Source organism: Vipera ursinii, assembly GCF_947247035.1.
Source record: "Vipera ursinii genome assembly, chromosome: 7".
NCBI lineage: Eukaryota > Metazoa > Chordata > Lepidosauria > Squamata > Viperidae > Vipera > Vipera ursinii.
Genome location: NC_139521.1, coordinates 50,422,903 through 50,447,379, shown reverse-complemented (window position 1 = coordinate 50,447,379; position 24,477 = coordinate 50,422,903). Strand labels below are relative to the sequence as shown.

The 24,477-nt window shown below is 41.4% G+C and overlaps 1 protein-coding gene across 2 annotated transcripts in view; it reads right to left on the bottom strand.

The window, feature by feature from the left end:
• Positions 1-1,680: 1,680 nt before the first annotated feature.
• The window catches only part of EDNRA (endothelin receptor type A), a 51,099-nt gene continuing 28,302 nt past the window's right edge, over positions 1,681-24,477 (bottom strand). Inside the window, exons 5-8 of one of the 2 annotated variants that reach the window (XM_083367788.1) lie at positions 17,381-17,533; positions 10,465-10,598; positions 6,786-6,894; positions 1,681-5,748 (exon numbers count right to left, since the gene is read on the bottom strand). In XM_083367788.1, the coding sequence (XP_083223914.1) occupies positions 5,608-5,748; positions 6,786-6,894; positions 10,465-10,598; positions 17,381-17,533 (537 nt within the window). In that variant the 3' untranslated portion in view covers positions 1,681-5,607. The remainder of the gene's footprint in view (positions 5,749-6,785; positions 6,895-10,464; positions 10,599-17,380; positions 17,534-24,477) is intronic. The other variant, XM_083367789.1, reaches the window with a different exon arrangement.

Sequence of the window (24,477 nt, the reverse complement as noted above, 5' to 3'; positions counted from 1 at the left end):
ATTGGGGGACGTCATCCATTGATGTGGATAGTGGCATTGATAATGTACAACTATAAATCTCTATCCCTAGTCAGGCAAGTAATACTATGGCATTCTGGCTGAGTATCTGTAAGATGGGGAGGAACCAGCTTCAACTCAATCTTGGCAAGATAGAATAGCTCTGGATTTTTGCCCTTCCCAGGCCCAGAAGATACTTCATCTTTGACTCTGGAGGGGATGGCACTCCCTTGGACCAAGCTGCACAATTTGGGGGTTCTCCTAGGCTCATGGCTGTTACATGAGGAGTGGCACTGGTGTTTGGTACACCAGTGGCTAGGAGACCTTTGCACAATTTGGTACACCAATTGCTCCCTTCTGGACTGGGAGACCTTGCACAGTGGCTTATGCCTTGCTCACTTCCTGTTTGGATTACTGCAATGTGCTATACATGGGCTACTCATGAAGAACATCCAAGTTGCAACTGGTCCAGAATAGGGTGGCACACCCTATTCTTAAATTGGCTCATGTTACATCTCTGTTGCTCAAGCAGCATTAGCTCCCACTTTCCTTTGAGGTGTAATGTAAAGGTCTGATTATTAACTTTAAATCTCTATATAGGGCCAGGTTATGTATGGGACCACTTCTCACTAAGGCAGACATGTCAAACACAAGGCCCGGGGGCCGGATCCGGCTCACAGTGGTTTCATGTGGCCCACGAAGCCATCCTGGAAACAGTGAGGGAACGGCCCCCACTGCCTTGGCCCTGGCCCAGAGACCCTCCTTCTGCCAGAGACCCTCAGATCTGTCCCACTCCTGCCCAGGCCCCCATAGGCACCCTTGATGCGAACAATGTAGAGCTGGCCATGCCCACCCAGTAGGCCATATGTACTCTAGCCATGCCCACCCAGTAGGCCACGCCCACCCTGGCCCCTTGAGAGCAACCACAATGCTGATGCGGCCCTCAATGAAATTGAGTTTGACACCCCTGCACTAAGGACATCTACTATCCTACTAGATAAGATAGAGTGGACATATTCCTGGTCCTATCCTTTAAACAATGGCATCCTATGAGATCTAGGAAATGTGCCTTCTACGTAACACCTCCTCTCCTATAGAACACCTTCCCTTCTAGTCCCCTAGGAGGGAACTAGCAGGCCCTAGCAGACTCCTAGCCTCCTGGTCTTCTGAAAAGCACTTAAGATCTGGCTTTTCTGCCAAGCACTGAGATAGGGTGAGACTGATGAGAGTTTCTGTGGTGGACTGCTTGTTAAAGTTTATTATGGTGTTAATTTTTTTACTATTTGTGGTTTTAATAGATATATGTATATATTAATTGTGCAATTACATTGGTTTGGAACTGCCCACATATCTTCTGCATAATCGATGGCTATATAAATGTTTTAATCTCATAAGTACTTATAAAATTGTTCCAAAATGCAGATTCCTAGAATATTTGGAAGGGGAACAAAAAATACGTTGTGTTTTCAGTTAAGATATCATCTGCTCAAGAAGATTAGGGATATAAATGCCTCTCATATTGCCTCAGCATGTATACACTTATACATATGCACACATGGAGAAAAATCAGAAACTTGTAAGTTATAAAAATGTTTGTATTTCTACAGTTTTCTGGGTAGAAATATGAAAAATAATCACTCACAGCATGCTCTTCTCCTTTATTATAGAGCAATGTCAACGCATTACATTTTATTTGAAAACAAGAAGTAGGTTTATAAACAGAAGGATGCTATGAGTATATATCAAAATACCTATAGACATTTACATAGACATTTCATATATACAAATTACAATATCATCTTCTATATGAAGATGGTGTAACTGTTCAGTAAATTGATCTTAATTATACACAGAATTGTATCTACTTGAAATTGTTGAAGGTTCAAAACCACATTTGTTTTGCGTACTTAAGCACAGCAGACATCATAAATTGGTTGACAATATTCTGTAGCCATACAATGTAAGTTGTGTTGTTCTAAGCAGTCCATTTTGCTGGAAAATAAAATGCTGCTTATAAGAACCACACCGTAGACATTATGATAATAAAGAAGTCATTTGGATTATAATGATTTAGATGGATTCACATTTTACATTGTCATTATATTTTAAAATTTTGATTTCCCCAGAAGATACTTCAAGCATCATGCATGAATTCAGTAAATAAAAGACCTACTTAAGTTATAATTGCTGCAAAGGAATTCTGAACATTGAAATAGTTACCAAAAACTGAGCAATATAGAGAAAGAAGAATAGTTGGACTTAGTTCAGCATGTAATTTATTTTGAGTATATTGGCTGCAATTCACTCGTCCTTCCCATTAAAGTTAACACGATGGATATAGCAATTTAACTAGTTACTCTGATAGAGAGCTCCATTATCTTTAATGACCTAAAATAAAAGCAGGAACAGCACATCAATGTTAAAATGCATTAAGACCAATATTCAGTAACTGGATCCCTACTTAGAACAGTAGACTTTCACTGTTCTAAATCTTTTCTCAAAGCTATAGATCAGACCCTCCTATTCCATCCTGCCCTTGGCTTCCTTTGAGACTTTTCCAGCTGAGATTTTCCAATACTGGGCATCATAGATTTGAATATCAGACAAAAGAATAAAGTTAACAAAATGTTCTTGCCTCTAAACCTGGAATCCTATTTCCCAGTTAGGAGGAGGAACCAGGTATGCTACTGTCCATCAGGAAACAAAAGAATTATAATGTTATTTACTTATAAAAAAAACCAAGATTCCCTTGAATTGGTTATCTCTAAAGGCCCATATAAAATAGTTTGACAGCAATAGAGAAATGATTTGTTATCTTTTCCAGGGTGTTTTCTTACCACCCAACCTAGCTTACAGCCTTGGACTTTCCTATTGATCTCATCCAACTAACTAGACTGGATCTGCTTAACATTTCAAGAGCAGCCAAAATCAGCTGAGTGCTGTCATTTGCTGAGCTACCTATATATAACAGATAACAAAATTTGAATTCAATGGGATTTGTTTCAGCTCAGTCCAAATATTAATTATTTCTATGAAGAGTTTTGAAAACTTATTCAGATGTGTTCTGGACCCTGTGTGAACAAAAGCACTCTTTGGTATTCATTAATTCATTATCTCTAGGCATCCATAAGTGCAAAAGCAAGATGTTATGCTGCCTTAAGAAATGGTTCAGTACTGCACAACTCTTAAAGAAGCAGAATATGGTTCTCAAGCTGAAGTTCCTTTCTAAAGGTGAAGATATTTGCTTGATATTTTAATGTAATCTTACATAACTTTTTACTCATATGCAAAATGAAACTGGTGGAAAAGCATGCTTCTCACTTTTTGATGCAATTATCCAATTTATAAAGCATACAAATATGCATGTTATGAAAGAGTGCATAGAAAAGTCTATGCACAATATTTGACAACTCGACTGTCAAGACATGAAGTATCACAAATTATATACAATGTTTTTTGTGAGGCGTTCGTAAATTTATAAATGAATTTTCATGCATGCTTTTAAAAAACAAAATTATTTATCTAATGTGAAATTGGTTGGGGAAAAAATTAAGACTAGAAAAGCTAGAAAAAGAGAAGACTCAAAAACAACATATTTGTTCACCCCTATAGTGTCCGCTCTAATAGAAGAATATGTTCAATAGATTCTTTTGAAAAATTCATTAGACTCCTAAGAGTTTTTAAATACACATTTACCTAGGCAGGAATTATGTGTGCCCTGTTCTATTAGAGATGTAATTTATTGTAGAAATCCTGCTGTAAAATTTTATTTTTCCAAAATTAACTACAAAGAATGTTTGGTTGATATTCAGGCCACATATTGTTCTCAGACTAATTTCAGCAGTCCTTCAAAAGAGACCATGTCAAAACGATGGACAGATCTCTCCATTCCTTGGCCACATGTTGTGAAAGCAAAAGGAAGAAAAATGGAACAACAACAAAAAAGACATCCAAGCAAAACAGGAAAAAAGTTTGGCAAAGAGAAAGACCATTGTTCGCATCTTGATTCTGCCCATCATAGAGGTTTATATTTTAGGATTTGTCTGCAACAGAATGCCAGAATTATCAATCTTTATATAATTAACAAGTGAAAATGTAGCATTCATTTTTATGAAATAGAATTTAAAAGTGGTTTTATATACATTTCCATTTTTTTACAAAATTTGGTAACAAGATGATATGTAATTTTTTTCATACTGAAAAAAATCATAGAAACCAAAAAAGATGCAGAGAAGGATAACAAGGAAATATAAATCTTTTAAGAAGAAATGAGAGGAAGTGGGTATGTCTGACGCTGAAAAGTCTGAGGGGAAAATTTAAAATCATTATTCAAATATCTGAATGGTATCACAAATAGAGTGCTCAATATGGTGTAATGGTCTTAATTTGTCAGTAGATTGATTCCAGTTGAATGTTATAAAAAGTAAGTACAGTTCAACAGTGGAATCATGTGCTATGGGGAAATATGTATAGCTGTTGAAAGGTATTTTCACAGAGTACATATATCATTTTGTGACTGCATATGGTTTATTTAAAATTTGCCTGCTAATACACTGCTCTACATTTGGGGCATAAGTTTATGTCCTAAGGTTAAGTCCTAATATTATAGCTGTATCCACAAACCGGTGGTTGGCAAAAATGCCCACACAAAAAATAGTATTTTCCAAATTATGTCTCATTTGTGACATTACAACACATAAAATACTGTTTAGATCTAATCTAACACATATATTATAGTTATAAAAATGTTTTCTGCTGAACATGCTTCTAAACCTGAAATTAGTCCTTGCTTAATGTCCATTCATTTAGCAACTGTTCAAAGTTACAGCACTGCTGAAAAAAATTATGACTGGTTCTCACATTTGCAATCGTTGCAACATTTCTGCAGTCATATGATTGTGATTCAGGTGCTTGCTAATCATTGCACATTTATAATGGTTGCAACATCCTGCAGTCACATGATCACCATCTGCAACTTTCCCTGAAGTTTATTTCTAACAAAGTCAGTGAAGAAGCTGGCAGGGAAGGCCTCAAGCCATAGTCATGTGATATTTTGCTTGACAACCATGGTGATTCACTTGACCATGAAAAAATGGTGGTAAAATTGGATGTAGATATATGATGCTTTGCTTAGTGAAAGCAGTGCTTAACAAAGCATTTCCCGGTCCCTATTATAGTTGTAAGTCGAGGACTACCTATGGACTAATTAAAATATTTCCTGAAAAAACAATGGTGTTATTATAGAGTAGCTACAGGTCCTACGTTTTCACAATTCTTGATATCCAAGAAAATTCAATAAGATTATAAAATTAAAATGATATAACAGAATATGCAACATAACATACAGCTAGACATTCTGGCTGAAATCTGTGAACACTTTGCAGAGTACTGGGTCAATTGTTCTTGTTTCTTCCAAAAGTGATTTTCTTTATAACAAAAAGAACCATTTGGAATCCATTTAGAGATTCACTTATGCACAACTGTTCTTTCTGCTCATCTCTGGAATTAAGTGCTAGAGCACGGAGCTTCCAAATAAATAAGTTTGTTGAATCCCAGATATCGTATCTGTTGTCTTTTCCTTAAATTCAAAAGCACAGTCTTTGCTGAATCTCAGTTTAAGCTGTCTTTGTGGATACTCCGCTCTGTATTGTGATTATTCAATTCATTAGTTTTCCACTGAATGCTGGTCCCATTCATGGGGACAGAGGACATCTGACTTCCTGTCTGGTGACAAATACAGCAGAGGCATGACTGGCAAGAAAAAAAAATCCAAACATTACTGGCTTGTTTGTTGGTTAATTTATTTTAGTGAAGGCTCACTTTCAGTGGAGAGAATTCTCCAGACTGTAGAACTGATATGATTTGTATTTTAGCTAATTCTCTCTTCTCTTAAAAACAAGAAGTGGACTAATTATGAAAGAAGTGGCAACAGCTTCTTTCTGAGTTGTGCTGAGTTTAGTACAATATAATAATTCTTGAGCTTCTATCATTGCAGCACTTTTTGACTAGCTCTGAAGTGATCCCCTCCCCATTGGGAACCTTCCACTGATAATTGTCGTTTTCATCTGAACTGTAATGTGAAGTAAAGAAACTCAAGTTTTTATTTCTGAGATTAAGTATAATTATTGAAGAACTAAATAAATCAGCCTATTTATTTTTGGTAAATAACTGCATCATTAGTAATGACTGAAATGGCCATTGTGCTAGTAAAAAATGAAACAACTTCATCTCTTTGTGGAATAAACCTTCATATATGTCTTCATCTAATGCAGGGGTGTCAAACTGCCGGACCGCGGGCCGGACGCATCACGATAAAACCGCACCCACCCCATTGCCAGCAAGGGGGAAAAAGCTCCGATACATCGTGCGACGTCACATGACGTCGCGAGTTTCACATGTCTGATCTAATGTGTAAAACAAGACAGGCCTGTGACTAAATTTATCAAAATAATCTGAGATTTAATGACATCAGAATATAATAGCCCTTCTCAATGCTTTTCAAATGTATTAGAAAAAGTTCCAGAATTATCAGCCACTGTGAGAAAATTCTGGAAATTCTCAAAGTTCAACATAACTGAAGGAAAGAAAGTTGGAAAACTGCTGTAAAACATCCACACAAATGCTCTTAAATGTTTATTTGGGCAGAAAGCAGGTTCTAAAAATTAAACATCAATATTTCAAAATATGGGATGAACTTGGAAAAGGATGAATAGTATTCTAGTCATCTTTCACATTTTATTCTTCAATATTACTTTTGATAGGTTTAATTTAATCTTTTTGGCTCTTACCTGGAAACAGTTTTTGAACTTCTTGCTCACAAAATAGAGCGCTATAGGATTTATGCAGGAATTGATGGTCGCTAGATTAATGCTGATATAATCCAAAGTCAACAAAAAACTAGGATCGAAAATAGAAAATGTTACAGTCCTCCAATGGTGGACAAATGTTTCCCCATAATTTTGTGAAATTATGATGCCACAGCTGTGTCTTCTTCAAAACTCTCTAGTGTCTCATTTAAAAATAGGTAACAGAATTGCAAGTGCTTAGAAGAATTAGAAGAATTAGGGCTATGAATAACAAAGCATTTATAAATGAACAGAAGCATAATACAAAAACCTTGGGTTAGAAAGAGTAAAATTCTGGAGCCATTTAAAATATAATGTGGGTTTGACAGGAAAAATGATGACATAACAAGAAGTCCTCAAGTTACAACTGAGCTCAGAATTATGATCTAAAGTCATAAAGTCTGAAGTGGTTGTTAAGCAGGTTATGTTACCTCACCCAATTTTATGATCTTTTTTGCAGTGGTGAGTACTACAGATGCTAAGTACATGTCACCATTACTAAGCAAACCATGCAGTCATTAAGCAAACACAGTGGTGGTTAAGCAAACCCACAATGGACTTTTTTTGCGAGAAAATAGAAGTAAATGCTAGCTTGCAGGAAAAAAACATTGTAAATTGTAGTCATGTGACCACTGAATGCTGCAAAAAGCTGTAAATACGGGACAGTTGCCAAACACCAAAATATAATCACACAATGGCAGGGTGGGGGGGGTGTGTGGCCATCAAAACTAGGCTGTAAATACCTTTTGGTTGGTTCATTGAAATTTTGAACTGTTGCTAAGTGCCTGTTCATAAGTCAATACTATCTGTATTGTTTATAATTAAGATAATTAAAAAGACATAGACCTAAAGATTACTATGCTTCTTTGTAATTATTTGGGAATAGGCTCAATAGAGATTATTTATAAGATTGCCTAGATAATTACTGGAATAGCTGGAAGGAAACTGTCTTTTCACCTGCTTTAAAAAACAGGTAACATAATATTACAAAGCCAAGGTGCATAACCTATGTTGCCTGTGGCCCCCTAATTCTTGGGAACACCACTCTTTAGCTCTACCCCAAATAGCTGCTGAATTTTAATGTGTAATGTTGAAGAAGGGTTTAAGTTATTAAATATATTGCATTAATGGTATAATTAATTTATTATAGTTTAATTACATTTAAATTTAATTCAAGTTTAATTTTTGTCCTGGCCTTCCCCACCTTTTGCAAAATGGTCCCAGCATATTACTTAAAAATCAAATGGAACTGCAGTCTCCCAAGAAGTTGAACACCTTATTTAATGAGGAAGTGGAGATAAACTAGAAGAAATCCAGAACACTCGTGCTTACTCTTATATTAATGAATTTATAAGTTATTAAAATTATGCAGTTAGTGTTCAGTATATCATTAATGAACAATTAACCACAAAAAACACCACCATAATCTATTTTTAACAATAAGGAAAAGTCCTTTGAAGACATTTTTGAGTCTCTGGGCTAAGTACCAAAGTCTCCACTCTTTGGCTGTCTAAACCAGAGCTTTTCAACTGGCAGTACGTGTACCAACGGTGGTACATTGGCACCTGGCAGGATGTATGCGGCCCTGCCCAGCCTAACCAAATGCAGCGGGAGAGGGAACAAGCCAAAGTGGCACAGCACAGGACTTGCCATGAGAGAGTCCTCAGGTGCTGCAGGGCTGCTGGGGTGAGACAAAGGCCCCAGGATTGGCACTTCAGGCACAACCAGAAGAGAAAGGAGGAGGAGGGGGGCAGAGACAGGAAGAGATATAAAAGGAGGCAGTTTTGACAGGAGAGGGAGAGAAAAAAGACGCCAGAGAAAGAGGCAGAAAAGGCTTTTATCAGAGAAGCGGTGTGTGAGTGTGTGTGTGTGTGTGAGAGAGAGAGAGAGAGAGAGAAGGAGGGTGGAAAGGCTTTTGGAGAGGCATTTGAGAATGGGGAGGAATTTGGAGGGAGAAGGAAGGAGATGCGAATGAGAAAGAGGGAAGAGGGAGGGAGGGAAGGAGCCTAACCCTAACCCCCTCCATCAGAGACCCCTGGATCCCCCCCACAGGCGTCCCCTGATCTGAGCGACGTAGAGCTGGCCACACAGCCTCACTCCCCCTCCGAGAGTAACCACAATGTTGATGTGGCCCTCAATGAAATCAAGTTCGACACCCCTGATATAATAGGACAAGGGGGGAGGGAGAGGAGAGGATATAAAAGGAGGGGGAGAAAGAAGAAGATATAAAAGGTGGAGGGCTGAGAAATTTGTTAAATAAGATTTGCCCCATTTTACGACTTTTCTTGCCACATTTGTTCAGTGAATCACTGCAGTTGTTAAATTAGTAACATGGTTGTTAAGTGAATCTGGTTTTCCCATTGACTTTCCTTGTCAAAAGGTTGCAAAAGGGATCACGTGATCACGTGTCATAAATATGAATCAGTTGCCAAAACATGCAAATGTAAATCACATGACCCTGCAATGGTCATGGCCCCTGTAATGGGATGCTGCAATGGTCATAAGTGTGAAAAATGGTCCTAAGTCACTTTTTTCAGTGCCGTTGTAACTTTGAACAGTTACTAAGTGAACTGTTGTAAGTCGAGGACTACCTGTACTTTATCACTTTTTTCCTTTTTCGGGGGGGGGTCATCAAGTTTTTGACACTTTGCTAGGCGACTGGTGGTACTCAAATATTGCCATATCCTAAAAGTGGTACAATCGGTGAAAAGGTTGAAAAGCCTTGGTCTAAAGATACAAAGAAAAGCAAAGAAAAAGAAAAGAAATCTTGATATACAAAGGTAATTACATCTGTGGCTCCTGATTGGGTTGTACTTTCCTTGAAAAAGCTATTGAGCTAGCTGTGTTTATCCTGGATTCATGGCTCTGATAAGTGCAATCACTGGAGACTGGCCAGAAGAGACTTTGTCCAGGTTGGATCTGCATAGTTGTGACTCTTCTGGAACAGAAGTACTGACCATAGTGAGTCACATTCCTATCATTTGCTGGTTAGACTATTTAACCTTACATAGGATGCCCTTAAGGTTTTGGGGATGTCCCAAACTTATACTTGGCATTGAACATAGATGTCTGCTTGCAGTCTGGTGGGAGCTGGTTCAGTACACTGCACCTATGCTTTGATTGCCTGCAAACCTTTCAGCTCAATTAAAGATGGTGGTCAGTATCTATAAGGCTCTTTTTTGCTCAATTCTTTGTTGCTTTGTGACCAACTATTTCAGGTGGTTCCTGCTCATTTTATATGTATTAGCTAAGGAGCAGTTTGGATGTTCATTCCTTCAAGAATGGGGACTTGGAGTATGACCTGCTTAGTTGCAGCCCCTTCACTTAGGAGCTATTTGCTCCTAGAGGTGAAGATGGCTTTCACCTAGCACTTAGTAAAGCAATAAAAACAGTAGTTTTCTGCAGGTCCTTGAGAGAGAACTTTAAACAAGGCAACCAGCAGTATCTTGGGGCAGCTATTAACTGCTAAGGAGCATTATGTTTTATGTTGATGAAATGGTCATCTTTTTATTATCACAAACAGTACAGAATTCATTAATAAGCAGAATATAAATACTCGTATAAAATATAAACAGCAAATGTTATGGATCAAATTATTTAATATCATACATTAAAACAGTACCTGAGGAATTCACATCTATTGGGGTCCTTTTCGTTATACAGCATTGTTCTCAGTATCTGGCTTAGATGCAGAGGAAACCAGCAGAGAGCAAAAATCACAACTAAACAGAAAACTGTTTTAGCAACTTCTCGGCGCTACGGGGGAAAAAAAAGACAATGATCTGAAAACATAAGCCAAGGCAAATGTGAAGCAGCTGAAGAGGAAAATATGGAAATTGCTCAAATTAGCAATAGTCAAGAAAAAAAGGTTCATTTATTTCTAACAACTTGTCAAAATTATATATTTACTTCTAGAACAAAAAAATTACAACTAAAAAAGTATCAGAGAAAGTACTTATAGTTCAAAAAATATGAAGAAAGTTTTGGACCTCACACAAGCATAGGATCTCTGGTATTCATGGAATTCACTTGAGAAAGAAATGTTGCTGCATTCTATTTATTAAAGTGACTATCACCCTTAAAGTGGTGACATCATCTTTTTCCAGGGTCGTGTGCAAGCAGGGGACGGAATGGGGCCCCTTGGCACAGCCAACTCACCATGGCCAATTCACTGTGGGACAATTCAACAGTTCAATTTAAGTATTTAAAATAATTTTAAAAATGTTTTAATTTTTGTCATTCATTTTATTCCTCCTTTTCCTTCCTTTCTTTAATTATTCCATTCCATCATTTCTTTGATATTAGTGTAATTCTTTGTCCCGTGGCAAGTTGACTGTGGCAAGTTGTCCCATAGCGAGTTGGCAGTGGCAACACAGCAGAGATAGTATTTAGACGAGTTTCAACATAATGCAACATACCAACATTTCAAAATAAGAAATATCAAAGTGGTTAGTAATCAGATTGTATCCACATGCTTTTAAAAAGCTGTATTATTTCATCAAAACTTAAAAAATATGGCAAGATACAACAGTACCAAAAGTTGTAAGTTATCAAAACTTTCTGGTACTGTAATCCCCTAGCATTTAAAACAGAATTAATCTTTTTCATCAACTTGATATTCAGGAATTTAGTTTAAATAATACAATTCAACTAAAGTTAAATTGAAACCCTTGACAAATGCAGTGCTTTTATATTGATAGAATAATGAAGAGAAAAATCAAAATAAAGAATTCTCTTAGAGAAAGATGACATTTCTTGATAATAAAATATTAGAAAATTTGGTCCCTGACAGCTCCCATTCAATTGGCATTTTGAAGAGCTATAAAGACCTGGCTTTTCTTCCAGGCCTTAGACTATTCATTTATTTGTTTTGGTAGTTGGCGCCTGCTTTGTTGGATGTCAGTTGTGGGCAGTATATTTTGGGGGGTGTAGTGTATGCTCTTAAAGCATACACGGAATGTCAGCACAGCAGGGGGCTGGACAGCTCCAGGCTATAACTGCTTTTGGCGGGAAAGCCTGAATAGAGCTAGTCGTTGACAGCCCCAGGGCCTGGTCAGCTCTGGCGGGAAGCCAGGGTTTAAATCCATTGGCCACCTGCACCGGCAGGAAGCCCAGGTTTGAATCTATTGGTTGCGATTCACCTGGGCAGGTATAAAGAGATGCCAGGTAACCCCTTTTGCTTCAGCTTCATTCCTGATCTAATAAAGAAGTACTACCCAGCTCAAGTGTCCGTCTCTCTGTGCGACCACGTGACATTGCACTGGCGACGAAGGTGGGATTTTGCACCGGACAACGCTAGCCATGGACGGAATCCAATCGGCAGCCCCAGACCAAGACGCAGGTCGACCGAGACGGCAGAATGGCACAACTGGGTCAGTATCCCCTTTTCAATAGCAACCGCCCAGAGGAGTGGGAAGCCTTCGTGGGGCAGCTCGAGTGCTATCTAAGGGCAAACTGGGTGAAAGATGACCGGCAGAGAGCGGTGGCACTACTTTGCAGCTGCTGCACAGAAACGTACCAGCTGGCGGTCGGTCTCTGCGCACCCAACGACATCCACACCATCGGGTACTACGAGTTGCTGGCGAAACTGACCGAGCACTTCAAGCCCGAGATGTCCAAGATCACCTGGCGGTATCGCTTCGAGAAATGGGACCAGCGGCCGGGTGAGTCTGCCAAGCAATACATGGCCGCCCTGAGGCAGGCAGCTCGCCTCTGTAACTTTGAAAATTTAGAGATCCGGCTGCGGGATCGGATTGTCTGTGGGTTGAGGGACAGGAAGCTGCGCCAGAAAATCTTCGCAAAGCAGACGTTGACCCTGAGGGATGTCCAAGAGGAATTCCTAGCCTGGGACACGGCCGAGGAGTCCGACGCGAGAGAGGGCAGATCCATCCACCAGTTGAGAGGTTGCAGCGATGTGGACGGGGCAGAGTCGGAAGTGGACGTCATCCACCGACAACAGCGACCCGTCACCTCCAACCGAGACAACGTGAGGGAGCCAAGACCAGCCGCGGCGCACCCAAGGTGCCAGGAGTGCAGGTGCGGAGCGAACGGTCCCCGGTCTACCCAACTCCACGGCTACAGTGCGAATCGGCCCTGGTCTACCCAGCATTGCGGTTGTGGCCCCCGGTCTACCCAGCAGAGCGGCTGTGGACAACCCCGGTCTACCCAGTGCTCCGGCTGCGGCACGAACAGCTCCTGGTCTACCCGTTGCGCCAGCTGCGGAGGACAGCCTCCCCGGTCTACCTGCCGTTTCAAGTCGGCCAAGTGTCGGGCATGCGGAAAACCGGGCACATCGTGGCGGTCTGCAGGAGCAAGTAGCGGGATAGCCTGCACGAAGTGGAGGCGGAGTTCCAGTTCGCTACAGGTACCGGGGAGCGGTTGCCGGGACTGACGGTCAGCCACATGGCGGGACGGCCGGACGTTTGTCTAACCGGGGCCCCTGCGGCACTAACCCTGAAAATAAAATTGAGGGTGAAGCTGCAAGGGGTCCCCTGCACGATGGAGCTGGACTCAGGGTCAGCCGTGTCCATCATCTCCGCCAGAACGTTTAAGGAGATTTGCAAGCGGAGCGGCCAATGGGTTCCCTTGAGGCCATCCAGACTGACCCTCTCTGACTTTCAAAATTCACCCATTAACGTCCGGGGGGAGGCGTTGGTGAGGGTTCAGTACAAAGGGTTCGAGGGCAAATTAAGTGTACTGGTCGTTGAAGGGCAGCAGACCAGCCTCGTGGGGTTAGGGTGGTTCAACGCGCTGGGCATCGGAATCATGGGGATTCACCAGACGCGGAGCTGCCTTTCCCTTGAAGCTGTCTGCAAGGATTTTGTGGACGTGTTCGACGGGCAGCTGGGAAGGTACACAGGTCCCCCAATCTCATTTAAATTAAACCCCCAGGTGCAACCCATAAGGATGAAGGCCAGGAGAGTTCCGTTTGCGCTAAAACATAAGATAGAGCGGGAATTGGATAAGCTGGTAGACCAGGGGGTGCTAACGCCAGTCGATGGAGCGGAATGGGAAACCCCCATCGTAACACCGCTCAAGGCAAATGGCGAAATTAGAATTTGCGCCGACTATAAGGGGACAATCAACCGGGCTTTGAGCGCTCATTCATACCCAGTTCCTGCGGTAAGCAGCATTCTTGCGTCCCTGCAAGGCAGGTCGGTGTTTGCTAAACTGGATCTGGCCCAAGCTTACCAGCAGCTACCGGTTGACCTGGAGGCGGCAGAAGCGCAAACGATCGTAACACACAAGGGGGCGTTCCGGGTAGACCGGCTGCAGTTCGGGGTTAGCGTAGCTCCTGGAATTTTTCAGGTGGTGATGGAAAGAACCCTCAAGGGAATACCCGGGGTTTGCCCCTATTTTGACGACGTCCTAATTGCGGGTAGCTCGGAGGACGTCTTGGCAGACTGATTGAAAGCTGTGCTACAGAGGTTTAGGGCTACAGGTCTGAAACTAAAAAGGGAAAAATGCAAGATTGGGGTGAAGGAGACAGAATTCCTGGGGTTCAGAATCGATGCTCGGGGAATCCACCCAGCTGCATCCAAGGTCAGGGCAATCAAGGAAGCCCCAATTCCCAAAAACAAGTCTGAGTTGCAGGCATTCCTGGGCCTCCTCAACTTTTATCATGCATTCCTGCCACACAAGGCAACCATTGCAGAACCGTTACACAGGCTGCTGGACAAGCAGGCACGCTGGGACTGGTCGCACATACACACAAACACGTTCAACTCACTGAAGGACTTGTTAGCAGGCAATGCTACAGTCACACAGTTCAGAGAGGACAAGCCAATCTGCATTGCGTGTGATGCATCCCCTTATGGGATTGGGGCAGTCCTCAGCCATCTAGAGGAGGATGGAACCCAGGCCCCCATCGCATACTACTCCCGGACCCTGTCAGCTGCAGAGAGAAATTATGTGCAGATAGAAAAGGAGGCACTGGCAGTGGTTGCAGGAGTAAAGAAATTCATGACTATCTTTATGGTAGGGAATTTCTAATATATATTGACCATAAGCCATTGTTAGGGTTATTTACAACAGAGAAGCAGACACCACAGATCCTGTCACCCCGGATGTTACCCTGGTCCATATTCCTGTCTGCATATTCATGCAGGCTGGTACACAGGCCGGGCAAAGAGATGGGGCACGCAGATAGCCTCAGCAGACTCCCACTAAGGGATACGGAGCCGGACCCAGCACCGGCTGCCCAAATACTGGCAATACAGGAACTGCCAGAATGCCCCCTCAACGCAAGGGACATAGCCACAGAGACCCCCAAGGTCAAGGTTCTGAGCAGGGTACAATCATGGGTGAGCAGTGGGTGGCAGGACAAATCACCAGGGCTAGAGTTCATTGCATACTTCTCCAGAAGGCATGAACTATCCACACACAAGGGATGTCTCTCTCTTTTTTTTTTAGTCATCATCCCCACAAGGCTTAGAGAAAGAGTTCTCCAGTCGTTACACAAGGGCCACCCAGGGATAGTAAGAATGAAGGCCCTGGCAAGGAGCTACCTGTGGTGGCCAGGGTTGGACAAGGAGATAGAAGAATTAGTAGCAGGGTGTTACACATGCCAGAGGTCATGGCCAGAACAGCCACATGCACCAGTTCACAAGTGGGAGGAAACACACACCCCATGGTCCAGCGTACACATAGACTATGCGGGGCCATTCCAAGGACACACATTTCTGGTTGCAGTAGACAGCCATTCTAAATGGCTGGAGGTGGTGCCTGTGGGCAACATGACCTCAGCAGGAACCATTCAAGCACTGAGGGGGATGTTTGCTACACATGGTCTGCCTGATGTGATCATGTCAGATAATGGAACACAATTTACCTCCTTGGATTTCCAGGTGTTCCTGAGGACCTTGGGGATTAGGCACGCCACCTCGGCTCCTTTCCACCCGGCCAGTAATGGGTTGGCAGAACGATTCGTGCGGACAACAAAGGATGCCCTCAAGTGCATAGTACAGAGAAATTGGAAGCAAAGACTGGCCACCTTCCTCCTACACCAACATGCAACACCCTGCACTGCCACAGGCAAAAGCCCAGAACTCAGATGGGGCAGACGCCTCATAACAACACTAGACAGGCTTCACCCAGACAGGGTAGCAGCAGACGCCGGGACCCCCAACATCAAAACAAGTTTCCACACGGGGGACCCCATCTGGGCCAGGAACTATAGCACAGGTCACCCATGGGTGCCAGGGGAGATACTAGAGCAAACAGGACCCCTTTCCTACAAAGTAAGGGTGGAGGGGGGACTCCTTTGGAAGAGGCACCTGGACCAGCTGAGGAAAAGGGCTCCTGAAAGGGTTGTTGAGGACACACTGGGAGCTGAGGAGGAAGAGCCAACACAAACACAAACACAAACACCCAGGAGGGCTACCAGAGGGGCACAGTGGCAACCCCACACCAGGCAGGAGACTGACAGAGAAACCAGGCAGTCACCAGAACCCAGCAGAACACAAAACCTGGGCACCGCAACGCACACACACCACAATCCACCACAACAATCACAACAAGGAAGAGAGTCTAGACACAGCACCACACCACCAGGAGAACCAGTCCCAAGAAGATCAAGCAGGCCGCACAAGGCTCCAAGCTACCTCACGGACTATGTGCGCTCTTAAGTGGGGGGAGAAGCAACCAAGGGATAACAATTGTAAATTTTGTGTATAGTGTAAATAAGTGTATATAGTTATGGGAGACGGAATGACAGAGGGTAATTCCTCACTATGGGGGAAGGGGTGTAGTGTATGCTCTTAAAGCATACACGGAATGTCAGCACAGCAGGGGGCTGGACAGCTCCAGGCTATAACCGCTTTTGGCGGGAAAGCCTGAATAGAGCTAGTCGTTGACAGCCCCAGGGCATGGTCAGCTCTGGCAGGAAGCCAGGGTTTAAATCCATTGGCCACCTGCACCGGCAGGAAGCCCAGGTTTGAATCTATTGGTTGCAATTCACCTGGGCAGGTATAAAGAGACGCCAGGTAACTCCTTTTGCTTCAGCTTCATTCCTGATCCAATAAAGAAGTACTACCCAGCTCAAGTGTCCGTCTCTCTGTGCGACCACGCGACATTGCAGGGGGAAGGGGGGAGAGCTTGCCATTTTCACCATTTTGCTCTTCCTTTTATTTTTCTCAGTCATCTTGTTTTGTTATTGTGTGGTATACTAATTTTATACTGTTTTGGTGTATTGTGAACTGCCCAAAGTCATTTGAAATTGATCATCGTTATCAAATAAATGAATAAATAAATGGTTGGCAATTATAGCAGCTGAGACCCAACACTCAGAGTAGGTATTAGATCAAAAAGGTTTTTAGTGAACAAAAATTCCATATAGGAAATAATTTGAACTCTATAACAGGTTATCTGCATTAATTGCTCGCACTCTTAATTGCCCTAATGTTCTGACTGCCCAAACTATACTAAGTCAAAACACATCTTTCTGTTCTCAGAATGAATATTGATGATATCACAAGTTTACAGGATAAAGCTTTTGTGACAGCGACTGGAAACGCATGTCAAAACCGTTTTCTTCTTACCTGCTTAAGATGTTCACTGAGAGCAATTCTCAAATTACTCTTCCTCCTGTTTAACATTTCACAGGTCATCAGGGTATAAAAGAATGCCGTGCAAGCAAGTGGCATGCAGAAATAGAAAACAAAAAGCCACCATCCTTTTACTTTAATGTAAAACTGCAAAGACATGAAACGTGACAGGTTGTGGCTAAGTAACTTCCAGTACCATTCTATAATTTCCATAGAATATGCAGCTACATTCTTTACCAGCTTTCTCAACTAGAAGCTTCCAAAACAGTGGATTTCAAGCCTCAAGATTTAGACCAATGGCTATCCTGTTTGAATATATTTAGCTGATTCTCACTTCTGGAGAGTGCTAAGTTGAGAAATTGTTCTACCCCAGAGGTGGAACCATAGCTCTTTTATGACTTGTGGACTTCAAATCCCAGAATTATGGGAAATGAAGTTCACAAGTCATAAAAAGGCCATCGTTTCCCCACCTGCGTTCTACGCAGAAGAGTAACTGGCATAAATATGACCAATTAGAAACAGTTAGCAAAATATTTCTATTTTTGCCGTTGATTTGAAAAGACCATCGCATGACAATCAGGATTGATTTAAGACATTCTGTAGCCTGAAATACTACATCATATTTCTTCTGTTCCTAAATAAATGAGCTTTGGCCAGTCATATCAGCAGAATTATCTCACAAGAGTTGTTGAACATTTAGCACCTGGGTGATAGGCAGAATACACATGCACTAAACATATATTTTTGCATATGTTTGAATTTTTTCTAATATATTTGTCATAAACAAAATGGAATAATGAGAATGTGATTTAATTTGATAATAATGGAATTAAATTGTATTATTTACTGGTTCATAATACACCTCCCTAACACATTTTCAGAACATAATTCAGAAAAGAAAGGCTAATGGCATTTTTGCATAAAAAAGCAGCTCAACACAAAAAAATGTCTATTCAGAATTAAAGCTACTGAAGCTATTGAATGCATCAAAGCTACTTCTACTGGTAGATTACTTTTTGTTGTGGTAGAATCTTACAATCCAAAGATTTGAATATCTTTTTTAAAAGTCTCACTATATTCAGAAAATATTTGCTCCAAAATAGCTATAAATAAGGGTGAAAGCAAATCTTTCTCCCACTATTCCTTTTTGGTAATTGCATAATCTTTAATACCCACCCTCTCAGACATAATACACACATACACATTCTGTCCATACATACTGACATAGGCAACCAGATCACTGCATCAGCATAATACATAATATTGAACTATATTTTTAGTCCAACTACATTTTAGTCCCTGCTTTGCAGTAACATACTGTTTTGTTGATTTGCATGAAAAATCCAGTGCAATCTATTAATTAAGGGTGTTAGATGTGGACCAGAAAGTTCTAAATTTAGGTCCTAATTAACCATTAATTAACAATTAATTAACCAATTAACCATTTTCTCAGTTCAGCCTACCTACAGAGGTTTTGTGAGAACAAAATTAATGGAAATTCTCCAGATCTGACATCTTGAACTCCCAGAGGAAAAAAAAACTGGGCTGCAAATATAATTATTAAATTATTAACTAAAGAAAGTTCAGCTAGAATAAAATTTCCATTTCTACATTAAAGTCAAATGATGGCTATTAAGGCTTTAATGGGTAATTGTAAGCAATGTTAACTTAGATAACTTTTCTATTTCATGACTATTCTCCAAAGCATCTGTAGGTAGGACAAGAAGCAACGGATGGAAACTAACCAAAGAGAGACGCAACCTAGAACTAAGGAGAAATTTCCTGACAGTTAGAACAATTAATCACTGGAACAACCTGCCTCCAGAAGTTGTGAATGCTCCAAAACTGGAAATTTTTAAGAAGAGACTGGACAGCCATTTGTCTGAAATCGTATAAGGTTTCTTGCCTGAGCAGGGGGTTGGACTAGAAGACCTCCAAGGTCCCTTCCAACTTTATTATTAAAATTTAAAAAGATACAGTGATATGCTTTTGATATGCTACTGCTCAAGAACTCCACTAAAAATTTTTTTCTCTATTTTTAACCACAATTATTGTTAAAGATGATAAGACCAACAACTCCGAGCTCATTGCCTACAATTATGATTTCATCAGAAAACTAACTGTCAGGAAGACTGCTATATACTTTATTGAGAGAGTCTTTAGTAACAAAGTCTTGCAGGTCTGCTTCAATTCCCTGCCTCTTGAACTCCAGAGAGTCAGACGGTCTAGCCCAGGAATTCTGGGAGTTGAAGTCCATGAGTCATAAAAGAGCCGAGGTTGCCTACCCCTGGTCTAGTCTAACTCTCGTATTTTGCCTATCTGGACATAACACATATTTTTTTTCTTCACCTACTTGCCTAATGGTCTCTGGACTTCTCCAAGGTCACCTTCTTGGCTCCCCTCACTAGGACATTCCTTCTCCAGACAAATGAACACACTGTACAGACATGCATAAATAGTCTTATAACTGTAATTTCTTTAGCTGAACTGAGTGGCTGGATTCATATAATGTGCTAATTCCTAACCTGGTTGCTTTTGGCTTATCATGTACTCACGCATTATTTATCATGTATACACTAGGCTGGACAATGCTTATACAATCTCACTCTGTGTTTTATGTGGAGGCAACCTGTGAAAAATAACATTAAGTGCCCTTCCTGCAGTTATCTTAGTCTCTGAACTATTATATAATTTGGATTTATATGCAAACAACTGTGATTTGCGCAATTTCTTAACCCAGGGAACCTATAATCCTCCAGATGTTGTAGAATTAAAACACTCAGTATACTGTTTCTACACAGCAGAGCAGAGAATTGGGTGCAATACAACATACCCTTATCTCACCTTAAGTATCTTCTCATATAAACAAAAGAAGAAATAAACTAAAACCAAGACAGAGTATGGACCAGACTGAATTGGCAAGAGAGGAATAAGGAAGGTGTTTAACCAGCCTACTGAGTCTCTTGAGAAAGGTAGGAAGAAATAAGAGAATTCTCTTACAGAGAATAAGAGCACTTAGATTCTGATCTGTCTTCCGTCTTTCTGTATGTGTTGTGCTTATTGGTGGATATCATTGTATTATCAAAACTGATTTAAATCCCAGTGATTAAAAACCTCCTATCTGTGTATTAAAATCAAAGAGCACCAGGAGTCATGTGAATTGCCTGTCTAACAGAAAGTCTGGTCTGTTACCTTTTAAGGCTTTTAAGAATGGCTTTGATTCCAAAAGGTCCAGGTTAAGAATGTCTTCTATGTGTAATTGGGCCCTGCTATCAGTTGAAAGATTAACTGTCTTGCTTATGTGTCCAGCAAAGAGAGGCCACTTAACATGTCTTAGTCTGGAAAATGTGGAGTACAGCCTGCTTTTTCCAGTTACTCTGATTCTCTAGTTGTTTTAACCCCCTGCCTGGAATGTAACCCTTTGCATGGCATGCTGATCATGTGCAGGAAGAAAGAATCGGTGGTCTGAGTCAATGTCAGTCTTGGCTATATGCATTTTCTGTTCATTTCTATATATTAAGTAGCAGGAACACATACAAAAACATACACTTATATGTCAAGTGAAACAGCTCCTATTCCTAGTTATTTGTTATGAGTTGGATTGGTATCTAGGGGATTCTTTGTTCTCATCCCCTTTTCATTTAGTTGTTTATTCTGAGGCTATTTTCCATACGAGAATATCATTACGCAAATAACTGAGGACTATGTTTGGCTCTTTGTAGTCAGAATTCTGCTATTTTGTTTATGCATAACTAACCAGAAAAGCTAACTTTGGAATTAGATTAAACCTTTACTGTAATTAATATAATCTTAATAAATGGTGTTTTTACTTTTTCTCAGTTATAGGCATTGTTTACTTGTGAAGTAAGCACACAAAAATAGGATTTCTCCCCTTTCTTTCCTTACCAGATCCTGCTGTATGTATTAAGGCTACAGTTCCCAACCAACATAGTCTTTCTCACAAGTGATGCTATTGAGAATGCGATTAAGAATTTCTGTGAGACAGTTTTAGTTAGTTAAATGTAGCAACGATAGAACTAAAGGCAATTTTTAATGCTTCTTATTAAAAGTAGGCAAAGTTAGCATAAATGTGATCCAAATGGATTCTCCTAACAAGGCTCTCTGATCTAGATTTCACCAATTGATACAACATCTACATAAGTTGTACCAATGTAACTCTAGCAGTGGGCTGCTCCTGAAGTTCTTTCAACTGAGCACTGTATCCTGTACATATGTAGAGGAAATGCCCTTATAACAGATGATAACAGAACATCTTCAAGGCAGTGGACAGCAAGAAATTAACACTTGTTCTGGAATTTTGGATGCTCTTATGCAGTGCTTTTTTTCTAAAAAAAAAAGGTGCCGGAACTCTCATCTTGTTAATCTTTTATTTATATAATTTTATTTATATATTTATTTATATAATTAAAAATTATATATTTACTGATTATCTGGATTTTTGTCACTCAGCCTTAGCTGCACAATCACTGGGAAGTGGGATGTGTTAAAATATGACACAAATTCCACCCCTTACATCACAACACCAGTACAAAAGGGGAAAGCTTGTATTGTGGTAGTTTTATTGTATTATTACTGTATTCTGGAACTGAGTACTATAGATTATTTTTGAAAACAGGCAAATCCTTGTCTAAAATAATACTGGTTTTTTATGGATTCACACATACTGTTTAGCTGTAATAAATCACCATTGGCAGGATTCATACATATGGACCCACAGTCTAGGTATACTATATTTATTCATATTTTATATATACCATAAATTATGCATCTAATTTGGATTCGGCAAATATGCTAAAGTGGATCAATCATTTGCTGCTTAAACTGATGTTTCAATCCAGTCATTGAAAAGCAACAATTATGACACAGTGTATGTCCTAAATAAGTAAGTTTGGGGCATACTCAGGAAACCATGGCCTAATAATATGATGTGTGGACTTTTTTTAGAATATCCTCCCCTTCTGCTTGCAAGGAAACCTTTTTTTGTCTTGCATTCTGATGTCTGACGAACCTGCTGATGCGGCTGGGCCAGGCATTGCTGCTGGAGTCCCCCGGGGCCAGACCGGCTGGTGCTGTGGGAGCTGTGGGGCCTGCTCTACATGGGGCTACGTGTGGCAGGTGGCGTTGCTGGTGGGGTGGCTGGGGCTGGGGGGCTGGGGGTGGGTGGCTGGGGGTGGGTGGCTGCCCCCAGAGGCCAGAGTCATCATCGGAGCAGCTAGTGTTGTGGCAGCCACGGGGCCCACTCTACACGGCGGGGTGGGCGGCGCTGCCAGGGCAGCTGCGGGCGGGGGCACGGGGGGGTGGCGGCAGTGGGCTGCCACCCAAGGCCAGAATCAGCATTGAAGCAGCTGCATGGGGCAGGCAGCAGACGTGGCGGCAGGTGTCCAGCACTGGATAGGCGACCATCTGGCCTGTCCCATGGAAGGTCAGCCACCTGCCGCGCCCGTGTGTCACCTCTGTGCCCAGTGCCCACAGCCACCCTGGCAGCACTGCCCGCCCTGCCATGTAGAGCGGGCCCCACAGCTGCCACACTATCTGTTCCGGCACTGACTCTGGCTTTGGGGGGCAGCCCACCGCCGCCATCCTGCACCCCCCACCCTCAGCTGCCCCGCCAGCAACGCCGCCCGCCCCGCACAGCCCCATGTAGAGCGGGCCCCGCAGCTCCCATGGCACCAGCTGCTCCAACCCCAGGGGGCAGCCCACCACCGACGCCCTCCGCGCCCCTGCCCACAGCAGTGCCACCACCCCTGCCTCCTGGTCCTCACTTACCTAGTTAAGATGGTGAAAGTTGGGGAACAGGGAGGGGTGCAAAGTTCCTGCCAACTCGCCTTCGCTGCAAACAACTTGCCTTTGTCTTTTTGCGCACTCAGCAGCAGTTCCTATTGGCTTTCGAAAGCCAATAGAGGAAGTAGCACAGCTTGTGCAAAAGTTTTTTTTTTTTGTGCAAAAAAAGGTGCCACAACACCGTTCTGAGCGTTCTATGAGAAAAAAGCCCTGCTCTTATACAAGCACACATTGAATATGTCTTCATAACTGGAAATGGCAAGTTATGCAATCCAAAATTGTATTAAACTTATTCATCACACAGATTCTTTTAATCTGTTCTCTCTCCCTGTACCTGTCAGGTTGTTGACTTGATCTGCAGATTAACGTGTACAGCAAGTGACCAGTGTTAATGGTTGAAATGGCTGCTGGGTCTTTTTCTGCAGCTAAACTGCACAACTGTTTCTATGCCTGTCCGCTGCTATTCAAATTGTTTTTAAATACAAAGTTAGTACTATTCTGGAATAGCACTATGCCCCTATCTTAAAAGAACACAACCATCAGCTGACTGCAGCCATGCAAAGCACTTGCACAAAATATAAGCAAGTTTTTACAATGGCTCTTCTCTACTATTATTTGAAAGGCAGCAATTCAAAATTTAGTCATTTACAGCCATAAACTTATGATGCTCTTTATAATATAAATTCCAGGAGGATAGAACCCAAGGCTTTTAGATAATTAAATGACTCAGTCTGAAGACTTCCAGGATGAAAATATCTGAAGATGTTTACAAACAAAAGGATAAATAGTTTTTTCCCCAGAAAGTTACATCTTGTTTGGACTAAACTCTTTCCCTTCTTACCAGCATTAAATCACTATGCTAGAGGAAAATTAATGCTAAAAATATGAAAATTCCATCTTATCTAGCATTTAAAATGTGAACTTTTCAACTTAAGAACTAAACCAAGCTGTCTTCAAATGATAAATTAAAGCTGTTAAAGCTTACACAGATTTTGCAACAAACCAGTGTTGTACTTTGATATAAGTGGCACAGGTGTCCTTTTGTCTACGGTACGTAAGTCCACATGGAAATACTTTTCTCCAGGAAATGTGCCTTTTCCCATGTTCCCTAAGCCTAAGGCAGTTGGCCTTTTGGGATTTAGATTCTAGGACAAACACTGGAAAAGTGGACTTAAAAATAATGAAGTGTTTTCTAAGAAAACACAGAAGAACCATGAAAAACTATTAAGTCTTATTGATATTAACCTGCACAATTTATTCAAAAATGTGCTGTAAAATATGTCAAATTT